This window comes from Vulpes lagopus, chromosome 10 (genome assembly GCF_018345385.1).
Source record: "Vulpes lagopus strain Blue_001 chromosome 10, ASM1834538v1, whole genome shotgun sequence".
Lineage (NCBI taxonomy): Eukaryota > Metazoa > Chordata > Mammalia > Carnivora > Canidae > Vulpes > Vulpes lagopus.
In genome coordinates, this window is record NC_054833.1 from 68729923 (window position 1) to 68751578 (window position 21656).

At 48.0% G+C, this 21656-nt stretch overlaps 1 protein-coding gene across 8 annotated transcripts in view; it reads right to left on the reverse strand.

The window, feature by feature from the left end:
• The window catches only part of LOC121499604 (myosin phosphatase Rho interacting protein), a 147227-nt gene that overhangs the window by 94609 nt on the left and 30962 nt on the right, over positions 1–21656 (reverse strand). For all 8 annotated transcript variants that reach the window (XM_041770430.1, XM_041770431.1, XM_041770429.1 and 5 more), the window contains exons 2-3: positions 19458–19535; positions 17454–17519 (exon numbers count right to left, since the gene is read on the reverse strand). In XM_041770430.1, coding sequence (XP_041626364.1) covers positions 17454–17519; positions 19458–19535 — 144 coding nt within the window. The remainder of the gene's footprint in view (positions 1–17453; positions 17520–19457; positions 19536–21656) is intronic.

Below are 21656 nucleotides of genomic sequence, written 5' to 3' on the forward strand. Positions count from 1 at the left end.
GACCCTCCAGTTACACACAGACAACTGAACAAAGCAGTGTGTTCAAGGTCCTGCTAAAACCCTCATAACAATGACCACAAAGGAATCCGTTAAAGGGGTAAATTCTCAAGGACTTAAAAACTAGAGAAGAGACAGCAGCAGATGTGGGATATTAATTAAGTGCTGAAACATAGCAGGCAGCTGCATACATGCAGAGTGACAAGGTAGAAGAGAGGAAGCTTCTGGCCAACACTGCCCTGAACACCAGCAAGCTCAGGTGTGACCAAGGGGGTGGGCAGCGCCTGTGGACAAAGCAGCCAGACCAGGGGCCGGCTCCCATCAGCATTGACCAGAGAGTACTCTCTGGAAACACTCTGGACCTGGGGTAGCAGGCATCACTGGGAGGAAGGAGAGGTAGAAGATTCCTGAAAAGCTGGGATTCCCCCAACTCAAAGTCCTTCTGCTGCCCACAAACCCCCCTAGACTGGAGATGGGGACCGTACCTAGGGAAACTGACAAGCCCAAGAGAAAGACCTCCTCAAATTGGCATTGACTGAGATGATAAAATTTATGCCTGGGGACATCTGAGGGTCTCCCTGAAGTCACAGTTTCCTGCCTGACTCTCCCTGTAAGGCAAGGCCAACCAGTCACCCCCACATACATCCACACATGCACAGTCTTATTGTTCAATACAAATGTACAGCCAGGGATGACTACTCATTTGAGAGTGCCCAAGACAAAAATGAGGGCATAAAGGGAATTAGGAAGAAAGGGAGTCAGGCCATCTACAGAAGAGCATTTCACAATAAAGGAAGTTATAAAAGAAAGCAGTGTATCCAGGAAACGTGAATAAGGTGCTATAAAAAGGGACAGAGAACAAAAAAAGAGCCCTAAGAAACCAAAAATATGATAGCTGGCCTAAGAATCAGAATGAAAAAAAGAAAACAGGATAGCTCGAATAAGAAACAAGAGTGTAAGGCAAGGTTAATGGAATCTCAGGCATGACAAATCAATGCAAGAAGACAGCCAAATTGAAGACTGCAAAAGAATTGCCAGCCATATAACAGGAGTTCTAGAGGCAAAGACCAAGGAAAATGCAGCAAAGAAAATCCGCAGAGGAAAAAAACCACACAACAACTTTCTGGACCAGAAGGACAGAACTTTCCATGTTGAAAGGTACACAGGCTTCTAGCTCAATGAAAGAAAACAGATCCATGCCAAGGTCTATCTTCATGAAATTTTAGAACCCAAGAGATAACAAGAAACTCCTACTAAAGGTTTTCACGGAGAAAATTGCTCTGTTTACAAAGGATCAGGAATCAGATCCCTTTGTACATGAGCTTCTCAACAGCGATGTTGAGACTTAAAGACAAAGAACAGTGCCTTCAAAATTCCAAGGGAAGATTATTTCCAGCCTAACAGTCTTTAGCCCATCCAGCTACCAATCAAGAGTGTGGGTAGGAAAGGCATTTTCAGACATGCAAGTTCTCAAAACTCAAAAGGCTTCACCAGAGACTTAAACAAAAGAGATCAAAATAAGAAACTCAGGAAGAGGAGAAGGGAATTCCCAGGATGATGGAAGGCAAGTCATAGGTCAAGAGCTATGTAGTAGGCCTGGAGAAGAGCCAGTCCAAATTGGAACAAGAGTAGAGATGGCTCTATGTGGGATATTACCAGGAATAAAGAAAAAAGAAAAGAATCATTACACCACGTGCTTGCCTGCACCAAGAGGAGTTTTATAGTTCTGTCAGAAAGTTTGGGGATCAACTATGGTTATATAGACAATCAAATGAAGGGGGTAGAAGGCAATTATTAACTGCAAGAGAAGCCAAATTTAAGGAAATAAATATAATCATAGTTTACTACTACATGGCTTGAATGTGTGATTTTTTTTACATTCCATAAAATTCACCATCCATTTAACCCTAGTATTTAATTTAATGTAACCATGTAGTAGGATGGAGGAAGGAGGAGAGAAGATTTAGAAGAGTATGCATGTGCCTGCACACACATACGTGTGTGTGTGTGTGTGTGTGTGTGTGTGTGGCAAAGCCATGCAGGTGAAAGAACTAAATCCTATCCTATGATGTGCACAATCAATAGATAATACCTTTAAGAACTCAAGAAATAGCAGAATAAACATATTATTCACAAATGCAAAGGTAAACACTAGAATTCTCTAGCTCTAGGAATTGGAAATGGCCTCCTCTGAGAATAGGCTCAGGGGTAAGGAGGAAGGGAACACTGCATTCTTATATTATATGTATCATGGTTACGTATTTACTTTTTAAACTATATACTTATATTATTTTGAAAAATTAAAGTTCCCATGATACTTTCAAAATTCCATGTACCTGGAAGCCTACTTCCAGCTTCCAGGTACATGAGAGAGCACAGTAAGATCCCAGGATAAATACTGAGCTATAGAAAATGGACACAGGATCCTCTGAAATGCTGCCTCATTCTCACAGCAATGAGAAGGACATTGAGAGGACAATGAGAAGGATAACTCCCACAGGTCTGGGATACTGACCCTCCCCCCCAAGGCCCTCACCTCACGCAGTCAGCTCTGGATCCAACTTCTCTTTAGGGTGCCTTCCATATTATCTTCACATTGGGTAAGACCGTTGGAAAATAAAAGACAGTTCCTAAGTTGAAGACCTCAAACAGGGCATTCGCTGGATGAGTTATGAAAAATCATTTCTCAGGCTGTTAACAGTTTCTACGCTTGATTTGGGGGTTGCACATAAAGTTTAAGCCAAATAACTGGATGTGTCCTAGGCAAATGCTTTCCTCCCAAATGGGAAAAGGCTATTAATATATGGAGGGAATCGCATAACCAAGAGTGTGGGTAGGAAAGGCATCAGGTACCTTGGTACCAGGCTATCAGAAGTTCATATATGCTGTTAAACTAAAAGACTACAGTTCAATATAGAAGACCTCTCCCATCTTCCATCCATCCATCAAATCACTGCACAGGCCACTCTTAGAGCATCCCCTTGGTATAAACACCCGTGACCTCTCCAATGGTGAGTGTATGGATGAGTGAACAAATGGAAGAGATACGTGCTTCTATGTCCATTCCTTTCTGCAGGTAACTGGGCCTTCTTTTCCCTCTGGGCAGTGGTGGTAGCCCTCCCCCCGCCCCCCTGCCCCCTCTCCCGCTTGGCCAGGTACTACTCCCCTTGCCTCCATAGAGACCTACAGCAATAGGATGAGGGGTCCTATCCAAGGAAGACATCAGCATCATCTATGTGAGCCTGTGCCTTTTCCTATAGGGCCTATGGAGAAAGAAAGATAAAAATGGCTGAGTGGCCCTATGAGGAAATGTCTACTCCTCTTTTTCTACTTTGGAAAGGCAGGACTTGAGTCTATTTCTGTAACAGAAAGGCAGCTAAGAAGCTAGGCACAGTGATCTGATCCAGTGCACCAAGGCAAACAAATGAAGAAAAAGACAGGAACATCAGGGGAATCTTTGAGAATTCCCAACAGTCATGTTCTGGTCTCTCCACCCTCAATTCTCACTCTGGTAAGAAGAGAGAGAGAAGACACAGGGTTAGAAACCTGCCCCTTTCTGAACTCAGTGCTTGAGGCCAAGCTGCTGTTTATGTCAAATATGCAACAACTGTTACATATCTGACACAGATTCATGGCACTTACCCTTTTCCTGATCATTTATTATGAGCTTCCCACACAATTATAACAAGTCTCAGCATATGAAGCAGAGAAAGTTGAGTCTGGCTACATGCACAATGCAGGTTTAGTTGAAAATGGTGTGTGTGCACGCACAGTGCACTTTGCACTGTAACACTGCCTGCCCTCAGAGGAGGGCTCGAGGACATCTTGGGAGGACATGCTGGGAGAAAGCAGTGAGATATTATGGGCAATATGAGAGACTTGTGAGAGCAAGAGAGAGTGAGAGAGACGTGCATGCCAGGCAGGACCAGGTGAGATGTTAGGGTTATTTCTTGCCAAGGGCTCTGATGTGAAGCCCAGCCCTGCTCTCTCCTAGTATACCATACATCAGTCACCATAAAACAGTCAAACTCCATTTACAATGATCCTCTGACTGCACTTGGCTTTCCACAATGTCAATGTTGATGTAGAAACCAGGCCCAGGCACACTCGGGCCAGGGCTATTTTTCTAACTTTGCTTCATTAGAGTATGGATTGTGTTCTCTTCTCTGTCTTGAAATAGAGGTCCCTAAAATGTAAAAAACCTGACGCTTTCTCTCATACATGCTGCCACTCTTTTACCCCAAAGCCCAGGTCCATCATACCACCAGCCTCTCTGTTCTTCCCCATCTCCATATCCTCAGCTTCTCCAAGTGAGGAAGCTGTAATGGCTTCCACCTTCCGAGGGCAGGTAGGGCAGAGAGGACTGTGGGCAACATGGCGCAGTGAAGGGGGCCCTGGCTTAGGGATGGGTTACCTAGCATGGTGCTGTGGCAACCAGCTGCATGACCCTGGAAGAGGCAGTTCAATTCCTCCCATAATTACTGAGTGCTTCCTACAGATACAAGGCTCTGGTACAGAAAATAAGTGTGTCTCTCAGTAACTCACAGCTCATTAAGAACATGGTCCTGTTCACACACAATCCTAACTCTAGGCAGTGAAAACTACTTATCGGAGGCAGAGATGTGTCCCTGAAACTCACGGGTGGGTGACTGGAGAGATTCCTCCTCCCCTCTGGCTTTTATTTTCCTCGTCTATCAAAGGTGAGGGCTAAACTCAAGGACATCTCCAGGCACCCTCCCCACACCACACGGCATTCACCATTCCCCTGGTCCCTCCAGATGCAACCAGGGAAGCCCTCTGCATCTCTGGGATCAGAATATGTGACCATGAAGTTGGGTCTCCTGAGAATATACTAGAATAGAAGTCAGGGCCAGGCATGTCCTCCATACCTAGGTGAAAGTAAACCTCACCCCACCCCAGTGGGTTCTTCAGACATAAGCTGCCTTAGGAGAATGAGGAAAAGAGGTGGCCTAGCCCTTTACAGCCCCTTGTCATTTCTCTGCGCCAGCTGGGTATGCTCTGAGCACTGTGTCAACAGGTGTTAGCAATCCAACAGCGTTAGCACCAATCACACCACAAAGGTGTAAAGACTTCTGCTATCATTTATCCTGCCATACCAGAACTCTTCAAACATTAACCAGGCAAAGCTCTGGAATCCCTGAGCCAGTAGGGGTGCCTGGGCCCCAGCTCAGTTATGGGAACTGAGCCAGAGCAGCTTCCCCCACACTAAGCCTTCGACCCATGACTGGATACAAAAAGCCCAGCTCTGTCTGGGGGAAAAAAGCTTATCCTTGGTCTAGTTACTGCTCTCTCCACGGACCATGTTAAGGATTAAATGTGAACCCAGTGAGAACAGCTAGCACTGTGGTACATGAATTCTCACCTCTGCATTTATCACAGAGGTGAACTGATTCAAAAAAAAAAAAAAAAAAATGTACATGGCTACCTGAAGTAAGTGAACCTCAGGTTCCTGCCCCAGTGATGGCCACCATGGCCTTGGACAGTCAACCTGATACCACTGATAAACACCTGCATACACCGATTACTAGCTGGGGTCTGGGCACCAAAAAGCACAGTCAGGCCACTATATCCTCACCAGTTGAGAGAAAGACAGGTACAACCCTAAACAGCAGGTTCAGAGGAAGCAAAGCAAATCAATCGTATTATGTTAGTCTTTGAAGGGCAGCCCATCCACCCCCCTCTCATCCAGACAAAGGTATAAACAAAAGCCCAAAACGAAGGTTACCTGACAAAAGAGAGCAGGTGAAGCAGAAGCTGGGCTGGAATGCCAGCCTTGGAATCATGCCCCGAGACCCTTCTCCTCTGCTCTAAGACTGGGGGCTCCCGTGTGGCCAGAAGTGGGTCACAAGTGGGACTATACAAAGTCCTCCAAAGCCTCCGTGAGCTCTGGGGAGTTTCATTCCTCCTCCACTTGCACTATCCGGCACCTTAGTGTCCCATGGGCTTGGCAAGTGACACCGCACTCATTGGATATAAACAAAACCAGGCTCACCAACAGGAAGACACTCCTCTAGGACAGAGTGGAGAGCCCTCCCTCTTTCACCCCTCCCTGCTGCAGGCTGGCTGGACTAGAAGGACAGGAGGCTGTGCTGTTTGCAGCACCTTCCACTTTAATGAGTTTGTCTCAAGGAGCTGACTCGCATCAGAGCAACCGTCAGAGTTCCACAATGCCAGTCTCCATGCTGCCAGGACCTAAGAGAAATCACTTTTCTGTCAGCCTGCTCTGCAGAAGGGCTGGTCCTTTCAGGCCCTCCCCTATGCTGACATTCCATGACTGCCTTGCTCTGAAAACAGACATGTAACACCAGGTGTGGTCTGTGCCATCAGGGACAATCTCTGGTGGCCCCATCTTTTTCTTTCCTCCTCTACGTCCCTCCTCTCACCTCTTCCATTCCTCGGACCTCTGTGTGGCACCTGCCTGCCAGTGGCCCCTGCAAGCCCCCTGCAACCAGAGCTGGGGAGAGAATAAGGGTGGGGGGGGGAACAATGTGAAGGGGAGAGAGCCACACCTCTGGTCACTCAGAAGTTATACTTCTGCCAGGAAGATGGGCAGTCCTCTCCACCATCTCCACCGGCCTGGGCTAGGCGATGTCTCTTAGCCGTGCAGACCTGGCCCAGCTCATTTCCTTCTGTGAAACCTTCCAGGCAGAGTCAGCTACCATCCTCTGATTCCAGAACACTTTGCCTTAGCTCCCTTTATCATACCCTCTGTGTGGGTTAAATAATGGCCCCCAAAGCTATCCATGTCCCAATCCCCAGAACCTGTGCCTGTGACCTTAGCTGGCAAAAGGGACCCTGCAGATGTGATTAAGGCGAAGATCTTGCGATGGGAGAGGACTCGCTTATCTGGTGGGCCCAAGGTCATCATAAGTGTCCTGTAAGACAGAGGCAGGAGATGTGACAGAGAGGAGCAAGGGAGGTGACAACAGAAGCAAGAGGTAGCCATGGTGTGAGGAAGGCGCCACAGGATGAGGAATGCAGGCAGCCCCTGGAATCTGAAAAGGCAAGGACACGGTCCCCCCTGGAGCCTCCAGAAGGAACCAGCTCTGCCCAGAGTTACTGATTCTGGACTCCCGACCTCCACGACAGGGAACAAGTGTGTGTAGTTTCCAGCTGCCAAGTTACTGGTGATTTGTTAGGGCAGCCCACAGGCAGCAAGTAACACCTACCACATCGTCCATTATCATTGGTTCCCTCTTGCCAGCATGAAGTCACCTTGGAGTTCACTTCTGACATCCTTCAGGCATCCAGCAGATGTTTGTGAGTGAGTGACTCATCACCACATGCACAGGTACTGAACCAGCCCTTGTGAAGGATCCCCCCCTTTCCTTAAGAAGCCCCACCTGCCTACTATCATTGCTATAATTTCACCAGTGGAATCACTCCCTGGCTTCAGATTTCTCTCACCATAAAGAACATGCCTGCCCTGCCCTGACAAAGAAAAGATGCTTCTGAAAAAGTGTTTTGTGGAAAGAAGGGAGAGCAAGAGAGATTAAGCCACGAACACACTGAGCTGTCTATACACAACAAATACCATATCAGACAGCACTGCCCTTTTCCCAGGGAGTCCAAGGCAACAAACTCAGGCAGGGACAGTAGGTGCAGTGGCAGTAGGGTCCTGGGTGGGAGGGTGGTGAGGGTTTAGGAGGTGAACGTGCAGGGACTCTGCCCCTGGAGAATTCTGTTGCCTGGCTTTGTGATACCCCTACAAGTGCATGTGCGTTTGCGCATTGCACGTGCGCATGTAAACATACCAGTATCACTCACTTGGCTTTGTTTTCAACCCCAAATGTTTTCTGTTGCTAACTCCCATGAAATGACTTTCTTTCGACAGTTTTTCCCCTGCTGCTACTTAATTAGTTTCCTAACCAATTATTTCACGCTGTTCATTTTCCTAGTACCTGAAGTCATTTCTGTCTCTGCAAGAGGGAGCCACCCAGCCAATTATTGCAGAGTCACTCCGCAGGCCGGTCACATCTACTGAGGAGAAGTCCACCCATGGCCCTGAAGATCCCAACAAGGGTGCCAATCACATCCCATCCCATCCTTGGCTGCTATGCCAGTGCAGAGAGAGGGCCACAGAGAGCCCTCCACCAACTCAACAGAATTGTTGCTCCAACTATACTCATCACCTACTCCTGTCACTAAAAGAGCTGCAAACACACTAAGGGCTGGGCAGATGGCACCCAAGTGGACAATAGTCCACAAAATCACTTCACCCTCCTTGTTAATTAATCATGGGCATCCAAAGGCCTCTCCACTAGGTACCTGAAGGCACACCAGGGGAGGCAGAAAAGAATGTGGGGACCACATTATGGTTCATGGACCCTGAACACAGGCAGACAGCTAATGGCTATTCTGCTGTCCCCGACTCACCACTTATGTAACTGGGAAAGAAGGAAAGCACCCTGAATGGTCCCAGTGAGACAGAAAGGCACTCACTGGACAACCGGAGGCCACCAAATCCTCAGTGCCAAATAAAAGGCAAAGAAGGCGGTTCTCAGTGGGAGGCCTTCTTAAAATTTTTACCACAGTCAGGAACCAGAGCCAAGAGGACAGTAGACCCACTCACCACCTGGTTGGCTTTGCCCACACCTGAGGATATTACTTAATGTCCCCTGTGTGCAAGCAAATACCAGGCACTGTCCTGAGCTGCTCACTGTCCTACAGAGGGAGACCCATGAGGCCTAAGTGTCCTAGGGAGAAGGCACAGAGGAAGGGGATCACATGTGACCTGGTCCCACATGGGAATGGTACCTGTGTCTTCTCTTGGTTTTCATGAATGATTCAGGGTCACCTGTAGAGACTTCCTAATGTACCTGGCAAGTATTTATTTGTTCCCATCTACCTCACCCTCTCTACCCACCCATTCATTCCTCTATGTCCTCAATTCTTTCCTCTACAAGGCTCAGTCCATCCATGTAAAGGATTCTACTTCTGGAAGCAAGAACCATTTGTACTACCCCACACTCAGGCCCCTGTATATAAGAGAGCACCCCCCCACCCCCGTCCAATTCCATTCCCCCAAGGGCAGCCCACAGGCTGCAGATCAGGACCAGGCAACCCGAGAACCTGGCTGCTTAGCCCACACCTACTGGTTGAGCCCTCGTGGTCACACTGCTAAACCCCAGCACAGGGTTTTCCCATGCATAAAATGGAGGTCTGGACCAGGTCATCTCTGAAAACCCCTCTGCCACAAGAGTCTGCTCTGTTTTTCATCCAAGCAGCCCCATGGTTAAGCACTGGTTGCTTCCATGCCCTAGCTGTTTCATGTGTGAGATATGTCACCCAGGTCAGCATACAGAGTTGGAAATGACAAGAAAAAGCTACCAGAGGCAGAACATGCACTTTGTAACAATGCCAGGCTCAAACGTCTTAACAAGCCCATGTTCCCAAGCTCCTCCCTGACTTACTTGAAAAGGAGAGGAGGGAAGGGTCTTAAAGCTTGGTCCCCATTCCAGAGAACAAAGTCTGTCCTGAAGGTCCCAGAGAGACACAAAGCAAATGTCCCTGCATCTATATGCTTCTTTCTAATGGGGGAAGTCTCTATGCATCATAGTAAATCAAACTTAAGGAAAAATGGAGTGTGGCACTTGTACACTTGACCACTGACCCCTGACCTTTTGACAACAGAATTCCACTGTCAGCTGGAAGAGTTCCCACTCCCACATGGGTTTAACTATGCTAGACTCAACGTTTCAAAATTATTTAAAGTTGGCTCATGAATATTCTAAGGCAAAGTGGCCAGCAGGAAGCCCAGAGGCCAAGCACAGGGGGCTCCCCTATGACCCATCCCTGATCCTGCTGCCCACTCCCTGCTGCTTAGGAACTACCATACAAACTCCACCAGGACTGCATCAGTGCCTCACCTTCCAGACAAAGGATTGTGAAAATGTCACTCCCAAAGCAGTGAAAACTATTTCTAGTTGTCGTGACTAAGTAAAGATGGGATAAGGGACTCATCAAAGGCCCACATGTCTGGAAATCTCAAGCAGGTGGGGGCAAAAAATCTCCACAGCCTGGAATCACCTTCTGTGTAGAGCCCAGGTTGTGCCTACTCTGCCAGCATGCTGGGCCCTACCCCTCTTCAGCTCTGTGCTACTAGTGGCCCACTTCCTGCCTCCCTGCTACTTTCCCCTTCTGGAAAACAGCAGCCCCCATGTGGGCCCCCAAGTTAATCTAGAAAGATGAGTACTGTTCACACATCAGCCCACATTAGGAAGACACTACATCAGCAAATGCTTAAAACAGAAATCCATTATTTTGGAAAGATAAGTTAACTACAAGGTTGACACAATAGAGGCACTTTGTCCATGCCAGCACCCAGCCTGGGCAGACACACAGATGATTCTGCCACAGGAGGTCCATGTAGGCAGGGCATATCCTTTAGTACAGTTGAGGGGCTGGAATTATTTCACAACTTTAACTCAAGTGGCACCAGACTAGATCCATGGTAAACCTTCTAGTAAGGTTCTAACGTGCCGAATTCCACTTCGAGTCAGAGGTCCTCCGGCCCAGTGTGACAGCAGCCAGAGACCCTGTGGAACATGGTGCATCCGCAGGGCATCAAGGGGGGCTTCCCCTTTCTAACGGTTCCCTATCTCACTAAAGGGGCTGGGTAAGGAAACACTTCTCAGGTCAGAGTGCGTTTGTGAAACTACCATGATCAATCAGCACAGCAAACACAGGACTGGGAAGAACAGGTCAGCAAAGCGGGGGAACGAGGGGAAGCAGGCAGGGAGGAGGGCCCTGCTCAAGGCCGCCCTACCACAGAGAAGTGGATTCAAACTCACATTTACTGCACTCCCAAACCAACACTCTCCCTACACCCTTTGGGCTCCTGGCACCTCGACGCAGCAGGCCTGCCTCTGTTTCCTGGTAGCCGAAACCATGTGGAAAAGAATGAAGGCTACAGAAAGGCTGAACGCATGACCAATTTAAAAATAAATCTAAAAACATGAGATTAATCCATAATATACCTTCTCAGGTTCACCATGTCACCCCTCTGCTCTCAACACAATAGTTCCCTGCATCTGAGGAAGCGTCTCTGCCTCTCAGCACAGACCTAGCAAGGGGGTCATCACTGCTTGGATTCTACACATCTCCAATGTACGTTCATACACCCCGATTGCAGGCCTGCAGCGAGTTCAATACACAAGGGCAACTACCCTCACGGCCAGTCTGTGGCTATAGACCAACTCGAGGGGTGGAAAGGATGCTGAGAGCCCAGGCTGGCCCTCAGCCAGCACCGTTCCCTCCCTGCATGCAGGAAGCAGATGCTGGCTATGTCGGCCACTGCCAGACACAGTGAAGGACAGGACTGCTGGGGAAAAGAAACCTTCCTTCTCCTAAAACGGGTCTCACCTGTTTACAAATCCCAGTCTGTTGCTCAGGCATTGAGTGACCCCCACCATATCTCCAGGCCTGTTTTTTCATCTATGAAATGGATACAATATCAAGGCAACGTCACGGGGACCATGTTAGAGATCATGCCTGAAGAGCCAATACAGTACTGGGCCAAGGATGCTGCTCCTCCCCAATCTCTGCACAAAGCAGGAAGGTGGCCAATGTCCTCCTTTTCCTTTCAGAAGACATCTCTGATTCCCCAAACAACCCACTGTCTTGAATACTATGCACATCATGGTTTGGTTCATGTGGGTCCCAACAGATTGAAAGCTTCACCACAAGAGGGACCTCCTTAAAAAAAAAAAAAAAAAGAGGGACCTCCTTGTGGCCACGTGTTTCTCCCCCACAGTTCTTTGCTATGGACACAACAGCCACAATGGTTACCAATGAATCACACACATCAGCCTGCCTCTGCCTAGGAAAGCGCCAAGTAAGGAAGAAACAACCAGAGCTTCTAGAAGAAGTTCTCAAACATCAGTGACTCCTAAAAATCCCAAGGAGTGGTTATTTAAACTGTGGAAAGGTGGGCCTTGCCCTCAGGAGGTTCTTAGGAGAATGTCTGCCAACAGATGTGACAGGGCACAGAGCAAAAGGACCGCAGAGATTGCTCCTAAAGAGTAGGGCTGAGCTATGCCACCCTTCTCATGGCCCTGGGCACCTGAGCACCATGCACCTGAGCACCATGCAGAGCTTTGACACAACCCCGAAGTGGCTGAAATGTGTCACGAATGAAGTAGGCAAAAGTCTTGAGATCAAAGTAACCTCCAGGACACTGTCTTACAGGAAGCAAACCCTTATAAAGGAGCCACAATCCTAATCTGTTGTCACCTGCCATCCTCTGAAGAATGTTCACACCAAGCTCACCTTTCAACAGAGACAGATGCTCTAAACACAGACACCCCAGCTAACTGCTCCAGCTAGACATTTGCATTCTATGGAATGGACAAACTCACGGCTGCCCCTGATACAGGCCTATATATGAGGACTAAGGACATGAACTAAGTTCAGGGTCCTCAGCAGCACAGCCCCTACAAAGTCACACAGCTCTGGTCTGTCCTGACTCTCAAGACAAAGAATGCAGAGAAGGTCTATACAATGAAAGGTGACCCTTAATACCACCACTTGCCACAGAGGTATAGGTACAATCCCTCCATGATTTCCATGCAGGAGAAACCCAGGGTTAGTGTGTTTCAGGGCAGACAGGGAATATAATTTAAAAAAAAAAAAAAAGCTCTGACACATGCTCCAACATGGATCAGCCTTAAAGATATTATGCTAAGTGAAATAAGCCAGACATGGAAGGACAAATATTGTATGACTCCACTTATATGAGGTACCTAGAGTCATCAAAATCATGGAGACAGGAAGTAGAAAGGGGTTGACAATGGCCAGGGGGAAGGGAGACTGGGAGGCAGTACTCAGCAGGGACAGAGTTTCAGTTGTGCAAGATGAAGAGCTCTGCAGAAGGAAGGGGGTGATGGCTGTACAATGTGCTTGATACACCAGAAACACACTCTTAAAAATGGCTAAAATGGCAAGTGTTGTTATATATAGCTTATTATAGTTTAAAAAGCAAAGACAAAAACTTTAGAGCATCTTTCTGCTTGGCTTCCAGGAGGGAAAAGGAAGAGCACATGAAAGCAAGAAACCAGACTGCCCACAGCTCATCAGGTATGGTTCCAACACAGCACCCCAAAGCCTCATGGTCCAGCACACACCACTGTGGCCTGCTTCTCCGCAGGACTTGCTCTTCTCTGAGAAAGCCTTCCTTCTAATAACCTCTGGGATCTAATAAAACCAGTACCTTAGCTTTACATTGATCCCCAAAAGTTCAAAGAAAGGTGGCAGAATTTGGCACAATCACAGACAGATTATAGAGGAAGAAACAACAGCAGAGGAGAGAGAGGGAGAGGTTTGGGCTTCTAGATTATTTACTCTGTCTCCCACTGAAAAAACCAGAGACCCAGCCAAAGTGCTCAGGCTCCCACTTGTCTGTGAGGCTGCCCTGAGCCCACCTCACCTCAGCTTGCATTTGGGAAATTTCTTTTCCTTTTTTGGGAAATCTGTCTCTCCTCCACACCCACCAGTTACAGGGTACGTGGGTGTATCGAGAAAGAAATTTCCCAAAAAAGGAAAAGTGATTCCCAGAGGTTAGCCCCATCTCAGAACTGCCTGGAAGAGAAAGGCACTGGAGCCAGACTAGGCCTGAAGGCTGCAGACCTAGCAGAAGTCTCTGAGTATAGAAGCCTCTCAAAGAAGCCCTCAAGGCGGGCCCTGACCCAGGTGTTGCAGGGTCTCAGGGGAACTGCTGACAACAGCCCCACCCATGTTGGTACCAGCAAAGGGGGCCTGGGACAGCCTTCCCCACTCTGCTCTCTGAAGCCTTCAGGAGGGTGTTCTCCCCTCTGCTGAGAAATGAATAAGAGCTGTAACACGTAACATACCTAGTCCTTCTTCAGGAAGCACCCCAGCTCTCACCTTCTCCCCACACTGAGAACAGAAACTCTGCAGTAACCCATTTACAAAGTCGGTTAGTTCAACTCATACATATTTACTAGGTCTGTGCCACCCAAGTTCTAGGCCAGCCAATGCAGAAAGATACCAAGAATTATCAGGGAACCCAACAATGAAAAAAAAAAGTTACAATCTAGTTGGTAAGATAACATTTAAACCAATGAAAACAAATAATAATATTATATAAAAGGCAAGTAACAATTTGAAACAGATTGTGACTAAGTGTTAAGGGAACAGCCAACCATAAAATGCTATAATGTATTACATGCAGTAGATGAGCTCTGGAGCACTTGCCTGTTGGGAGCAGAGGCGAGAAGGCTGGGTTGCTCCGCAGGAGTGGTAGGATCAGCAGCAGTGGCTACAGGCTGCCCAGAGCTGCTACTCTTGGAGACCAACACCAAGATGGGGCCATGACACAGAATGGTGGTCTGAATACAGCACAGGAGTGGGCCGCATATGCTCCCTAAGGTTAAGTGTCACACACAAGAGCAATTCTGCTAACCCTGTGGTCACCTGATACACAAGGACAACCCTTCAGGCCAGGAACAGGCCACTCCTACCTAATTCCATGCCTGGCACATAGTAAATTAGCCAGCTGGCTAACCCTGGCCCTTCACATCTCTCACTCCCAGGAAATCAGACAGGTGAAGCCTTTCATACCTTAAGAATGGGGGTGAAAACAAAGCAAGTCAAACTTATAATTAAAATAACAACAACAACAACAACAAACCTTAAACCAGCCACTGACCAGATCACGAGGGTTTCTCAGCTGTGGCACTGCTGACATCAGGGCCAGATCATTCCCTGTTGTGAGGCCTGTCCTGTGCATCTCAGCACGCCCAGCCTCCACCCATAGGTGTCCACAGCTACTTTATTCACCCCTGCACAGTTATGAGACTCAAGGGAGGCTCCAGACATTGTGAGGTGGTCCTGGGAAACACAGTGGTGCCCAGCTGAGAACCATGGTTCTTTTAGGTTCTCTCAGAGAAAAATCTCAGCATGGCTGCATTCAGTTCACACATGAGCCTGCCTGAAAAGCTTTCCTGCTCCAGGTCTCAGGACTCTGCTAGCCAGAGGAAGACAGGTGTCCAGGCACCAGGAAAGCTGACCTCTGGACTGGAGCTCCAGGATTCTGGACTGTGCTCATCCAGGATGTGGCCAGGAAGAACATGGCCCAATATAGACCCCTTGGGTGGGACAAGTCCCTCCAGCTGCTGTAAGTAAGAGCCTACCTGCAAGGCCCAGGACAGTGGCTGCCAACGCTGACCCAGGCAGCTAGCACCAGACCACCTCTACCATCTAGCCTCTTCTCACTGGCAGCCCAGATGCTGCCTTGCAACTTTCCCCACAGGACTTTCCCAGCACAATGTGGAAAACAACTGAAATGTTGCTTTAAAGGTATTTCAATGCAAACACCACGGTCTGTTTTCACTCCTAAAATAATGCCACTGTCTTCCCTGGAGTAGCAGTGTATCTGCCCGTGGTTTGGGTGTTTCAACACGAACTGGCACGCCAGCTCAGTCTCTAGTTCCAAGGTCATCTGCCAGAAAGTGGCCCATGTCCCCAAACTCTCAACTCTGGGCGTCCCCCACAATGCCCACTCTGTAGTCTGAGTTTTTCCCGGGGGTTCTTTTCCCACATCACTGGCACAGTCCCACCACCACCCCAGCAACATGTGAAATAATACCCAACCAACATTCAGGTTACTGGGAGACCAAAATGTACCGCAAGGTGTCAGTACTCATGGCTACACAGCCTCAATTATTTAGGAGCAGCTCTGGGGATGCAGTATGGACTCTGCGGTTGTGCAGACACAAAGGCGTCTGCAGGAGCCACCCTCTCTTTGTGCTTGTGCGACTGAGCTGAAGGAAACAAAGGACTGGACTGGACTCCTGTTAGACATAAAGAGAGATTTCCTCACCCAAATAATCTGTCTCCAAGGAAAGTCCAGGGAACTATATTTTTCGGGAAGGTCCATGGTCCAGCCAAGCCTGGATGTAATCCAGAGACCTCTGAGGCTCCTTCTATACTAGTAGTCTCTGCAGGAGTTCAGGACAAGTCAGCCAGTCCCAGGGAGGACAGTGGAAACTTCAAGGCTTATAGGAGCCCAACTCCCACCCAAGACTGCCACTTGTAAGATGGCCAAGTCAGGAAAACATAGAGGGCAGTGCTGGATCTGCCTCTAGGCCTGCCTCCAGGCCTGCCTCCTTTCACTGGAGAAATGGGTGTCCAAGAGAATCAGTCCCCATGCTCCTTTTTCTAGCAAATTCTACCACCTCAATGGGGCTCACATCCAAACTACTCTGGGGATGCTCCAGGGCAAAACACGTTGTATCACATTGTATAAATATACTCACCAGGAAGAATGAGAAAGAAGACTTATTTTTAAGAAGGAACCAAGGAGGTGATAGTTGAGATAGAAGTAGGTATTAATTCCACACCTAAATGCCATAACTGTTAATTCATCTGAGGAACCAAACAGAGGAAGCATCACTTCACCAAGATTAGGACGCCCATGTGGAAATGGACTCACTTGTGTGGCCTGTTCACACACCTGTAATGACCACCCTAAAATCCAAGTGTCCCAATAGTCTACAAGGTGCTTGGAGGGGACAGTTATCTCTGCACACACCTCTGGAACCCTGCTCTCACTCCTCTAGCAAAAAATGAACTCTGGATGGGATGGGCTCAGCCTATTTTACATGGTATGTCTAGGTTTTTAAGTACAGTCCCAATTACAAATGCTGCCCACATAATGCACACACACACTCACAAACTCAAATGGAACGGGAAAAAGTACTTAAATCTTACATCTTTGATCTTTTAAAAAGCTTGGAATTTGGTCATACTTTAGTTAGGAAAGACCAAGCTCCTTTAGAGAAAAACTCAGGAGCAAAATGGATAGAAAAAGAAAAGCCAGAACATTTCCCCTGGTTGGTTTTCAGGCTCACCTCTGGACCAAGAACAGTAAATATTCATCCGGCCCAGAATACAGGGAGCAAACCAGGTGGCAGATGCCCTGGCTTAGTGACTAAAATAAAATTGACCCCATGGCCAGGCCGCCTCTGCAAGTCCAATGGGACAAGCGAGACCACCTGCAGCAACGAAACTGAGAAGTAGTCCTGGGACTACAGCACGTGAATGCATGTGTGCTCAACTTACACAAACACACACACACCACACTCTCACGCATGCCCAGGGGCCAGCCCCCACAGCCTGCTCTCCTTCTCTCTAAACCAGGTATGCCCTGGTCACATCTGAGTCCTATCAGCCCAGAATAGAAGTGACTTCCTCCCTCACTACTTACTCTCACCTGTCACACCACGAATGATGCCTCAAACCAAATGTCTGGATTTTCAGAACTATCTCTACCAGATGCCACAGGTTCTTCAAATTCCAGGTTCCCAGAAGAAGCAAAAGCGAGAGCTCACACTGGTGTGCTCACAGGCGACAGATGGAAAAGAAGAGGCTTAGAGGAGGCTAGAGTCACGGAGTGGACACAGGAGGACACTCACCATCTCATCCAGGGCGTAGCGCAAGAGGCCATGCTCGTAGAGGATAAAGAACCGCCGCTGCCATTTCTGCAATGGAGCAGAGTGGATGGTTAGGAAGGCTCTGGCCCCGATCTCTGCTTGCCCCATATCTCACAAGCCTATGTCAAAGGAATGTGGCCTCCACAGCTTCCATTCCTGGGGCAGATGACAGGAAAAGAGGTACCCAGGCAAAAGAACAGTAATTTGTTAGATGGCAGTAGGCCAGGGGAGAGACCCAAAACACGCAGTGTTTGTCTGCACAATGCTAGTGAGATGTCACAGGATGCCTGGTTTATTTTAACTGGAAAACTCCTGAAGAGCAGAAATGGTGTCTTGGTCACCTTTTTGTATTCCCTATGTGCCCAGCACAGAGTCTGTCACATAACATGTGTCGATATTTATTTGATGAACTGTATGGAATATGGAATAACCTGAGGATGGCACTGACTCCCCGCTTCTGACAACAATCTAGGAAAATGCTATGAAAGGGCTGTTCTGATGAGCACAGGGAGTGGGAGACAGGGAAAAAGCCAGACTCCAGTGCTCACTGAGGATGAGCAAGCTAAGGAAAATCAAAACTGAGGACGGAATGATTCCAATGTCCAAGCAGTGATGGACTGGCAAAGGAGGCCCCTCTGTACTCTCCAACCAAAGGACAGCACACTAGGGGCCAGTGGTGGGCAGAACAAAAGGGCATTTGCGCTTTCCTTTCTGTGAGGGGGGAAACATGTCCAGAACAAGACACTCCTGGTCCTTGAATCCCAAAGATCATCACAAAGATCCATGACCTATTTTCAACATTTTAAAGACCCAATTCATATTATCACTGGCAATAAGGCCACAAGAACTAACTAAACTACCATGTCTCTTTGCTTTGGGCCAGAATTAAATCATTAAGAATCCTGTTTTTCCCACCAGAAGCTGAAAATGGCAATTTTACGTAACACAAAAAGAAAACAGGAAAGAGAGCCGCTCCCTGGTTACTGCAGGCATTGGAGTACCCCCATCGTCTTCCTGCCTGGAATGGAGGACCAGGATGCTCAGACAGCCTTGCAAAGGGGACCTATAGATGGCTGGTTCCACATGGGGTGTCCAGGAAGAGGCCACATGATGTCTTCCTGAGAAACATTTTCAAGGCTTCTTTGAAGATAGTGATATCTTTAAACTCAAAACCCACATCAGAAGTAATCCTACAGACCCCAAACAAAACCCAAAGTCTGTGGGGCACCACAGCCCCCATCCCAGCCTGCAGCCTGCCAGGGGGCAGCAGAAATCAAGAGGCAGAGCAGAGGATCTCAGGGAGCAGGGTACTGGAAAGGAGAGGAGTTGGAGCAATTCACTGGGTATGCACAGCAGCACCTGGAAAGAAAACATGTGGAAAAGGACAGATGGTATTTTAACTGGAGTCATCCAAAGGGGTTCCCTGGTAGAGGAACAAACCACTGGTTGGGGACAATGTCAGTTTAATCACCTCGATGCCCCAGCTCAGACCAAGCTGCTGCAGGCACCTGGGCGCAGCAGGGACCCGCCATCGGCTGGAGTGCCCAGGAGAGATGGGACAAAAACAAAGCTGGCCTTCCAGTCCTTCCTCCTTTCAGTAGTGCTCATTTGCTGAGCCCCCAGACAGGGAGGACTAGAGGGAAGAGAGATAAGGAAGGGAGGGAATGAGGGAATTGGAAGCCTAATTAGCAAAATGCAAATGTTTGCTGTACTGCTTTAATAGTTTCTGCAGTGGAGCTGACCCAGGAAAACGGGAGGCACCCGTGTGAGAGCATCTCCTTTTGAAGGGTGGACCTGGCTCAACTAGGATCATTGAATCTTTTCCCATAGGACCTACGAATTTACCAAATGGGGGTTCTCTGCTGATCCTGCCATCCCAGGATCCACTGCTGACCTCCCATCTCCCTCTTCACTCTGTCAAATCTGCCCTTAGATGGGCATGTCTCCAGTCCCTCCCACTTCAAGAATTCACTCTGAGGTCCTTACCCGAGACCGATGCACTGGGTTGTCAAAGTCGGTCCCATCTGGAGCCAGGAGCAGCCAGCCACCATAAATAGGTTTTGCCTGGAAGAGAAAAAAGAGGATAGGTCATCAGTGGCCTTGGACCAGAGAGAGAACAGGTTCAACGGTCAAGTTAAAGTGCTCCCTGGACACAGAAGTCACCTCGGCTCAGCACATACCAGGCATCTCATTCCCCTGCCACAGGCCGAGGCTCCCAGGAAAGCCGTCTGGGAGTAGGAGGCAGTGTCTGGTGTGGAGAGAGGAGCACAAAACCCAGCAGGACTGACAAACAGGAGAAGACAGGAACTCTGAAGAAACAGATGCCTCCCTCAAGTTCACAATCAAGCCATGAAGATCAGGAAAAGATGGTGTTTTCAATCACCACATGAGTGCCACTGTGTGCTGGGTACTAGTATATCACGCAAACAACAGTCCAACGCCCTCATTCTGATGGGACAAAACAAGGCCTGGCAGGAGAGACACTGCTTTAGCGATCACAGCACTGGCCAAAGAATCAACAAATTCCTGGCTATGTGACATTGGGCTGAAAACTGTTTGGATTTCAACTGTCCTACCTGAAAGGAGGGGATGATAGTAATTGCATCTACACCTCATGAGACTCATGTGAGGACTGATGATAACATAAGTAAAACACAGCACAGGAATATAAAATGGTGCAGCCACTGTGGAAAAGTCTGGCACTTCCTCAAAGAGTTAAACACAGAAGTCTACTCAACCCAGAATTCCACTCATAGGTATATACACCCGAGAAAACTGAAAGGTGCTCAAGTAAAAAACTGAATGTGAATGTTCAAAACAGCACTATTTACAATTACCAAAAGGTAGAAACACTCCCAATATATATCAACAGATGAGTGGATAAACAAAATGTGGCATATCTATAAAACAGAACAATCTTAGCAATAAAAAGGCATGAAGTCCAGGCACTTTCTATGACACAGATGAACCCCGAAGACATTAGACCGAGTGAGAGATCCCATAGTGGACTATTCAGCTTACATGGAAAAGTCCAGAATAGGCACATCAATAGAAACAGAAAGCAGATCAGTGGTTGCCAGGGCACAGCGGGAACAGGAAATGGGAAATGACTGCTAACAGGTATGGGGTTTCTTTTTGGGATGATGAAAACGTTCTGGAATTAGAAAGTGGAGATGGCTGAATGGCCTTGTGAATCTAACACTTTAAAAGGTTGAATTTTATGATATGTAAATTATATCTCCAAAAAATTGTATGAGGGAAAGAACCACTAAGCATAGTGTTTGGCTTATTAGTGCATAATAAATGTTAGTTATTAATTTTTTTAATGAAGTGTCCCCCACCCCCCAAGCCCCGCAGGAGCTCAACATGAGCTGAGACTAGACAGACACTCTGGCTCTACCTCCCTTTTCAGCCATACTTGGCTAGTGAGAAGCAGCTGGAAAAGGCACAACCAAGCCAATTTATCCACTACCTTTTGGAGGGCAGTAACACAAATTAAAACCCAAACTCTGCCTACTTTTTATACACATGATTCATCTCTGGGAAAGCCTTAGGGGTCTTCTTAACCTTCTTTTTATTCAACACTTTCCAAACTGGAGCCCTGTCACATCACCTCATTTTATAGCTGTGGAATGTGTGATTCAGAGAGGGAAAGTCACTTGCCAGAGGTCACACAGCATTCTTGGGTAAGCCAAGAACATTCCTTTTTCTGGGCTTCTGCAGGGTCTTCAAGGCCCCTAGGGGAAGCTCTGGCTCTTCCCCACGAGGGTAAACAGAGTAGTAGGAGCTTTGGGCAAGGGGTGGAGAGTGGGCTGAAGAAAGGAAGTGAGAGGCTGGCTGTGATGAAATACAGAGGTGGGTGCTGACAGGGAAACTGGGGTTAGAAGGACACAACCCAGGAGGACCACAAGGCACACAGAATAAAATTCTGTCTTGGAAAGCAGAAGTAAAGGGAGTACAGTCAGTTTTCTCAGCAAATACTAGTCCAGTGGCGCCCAGCCATTCCTCCAGCAAGCAGGCACACTCAGTGTCTCCCTATCACACCCCTCAGTGACATACAGACACAAGACAGAAAGGTTAGGGCGAGAGGGTGATCCTGCACCAGGTGATTTCCCCACTTCACCTCTCAGCTTGGGGGTCCCTGAGATGTGAAATCAGGTCAGACAAGGCGGTGTCTCCTCCATT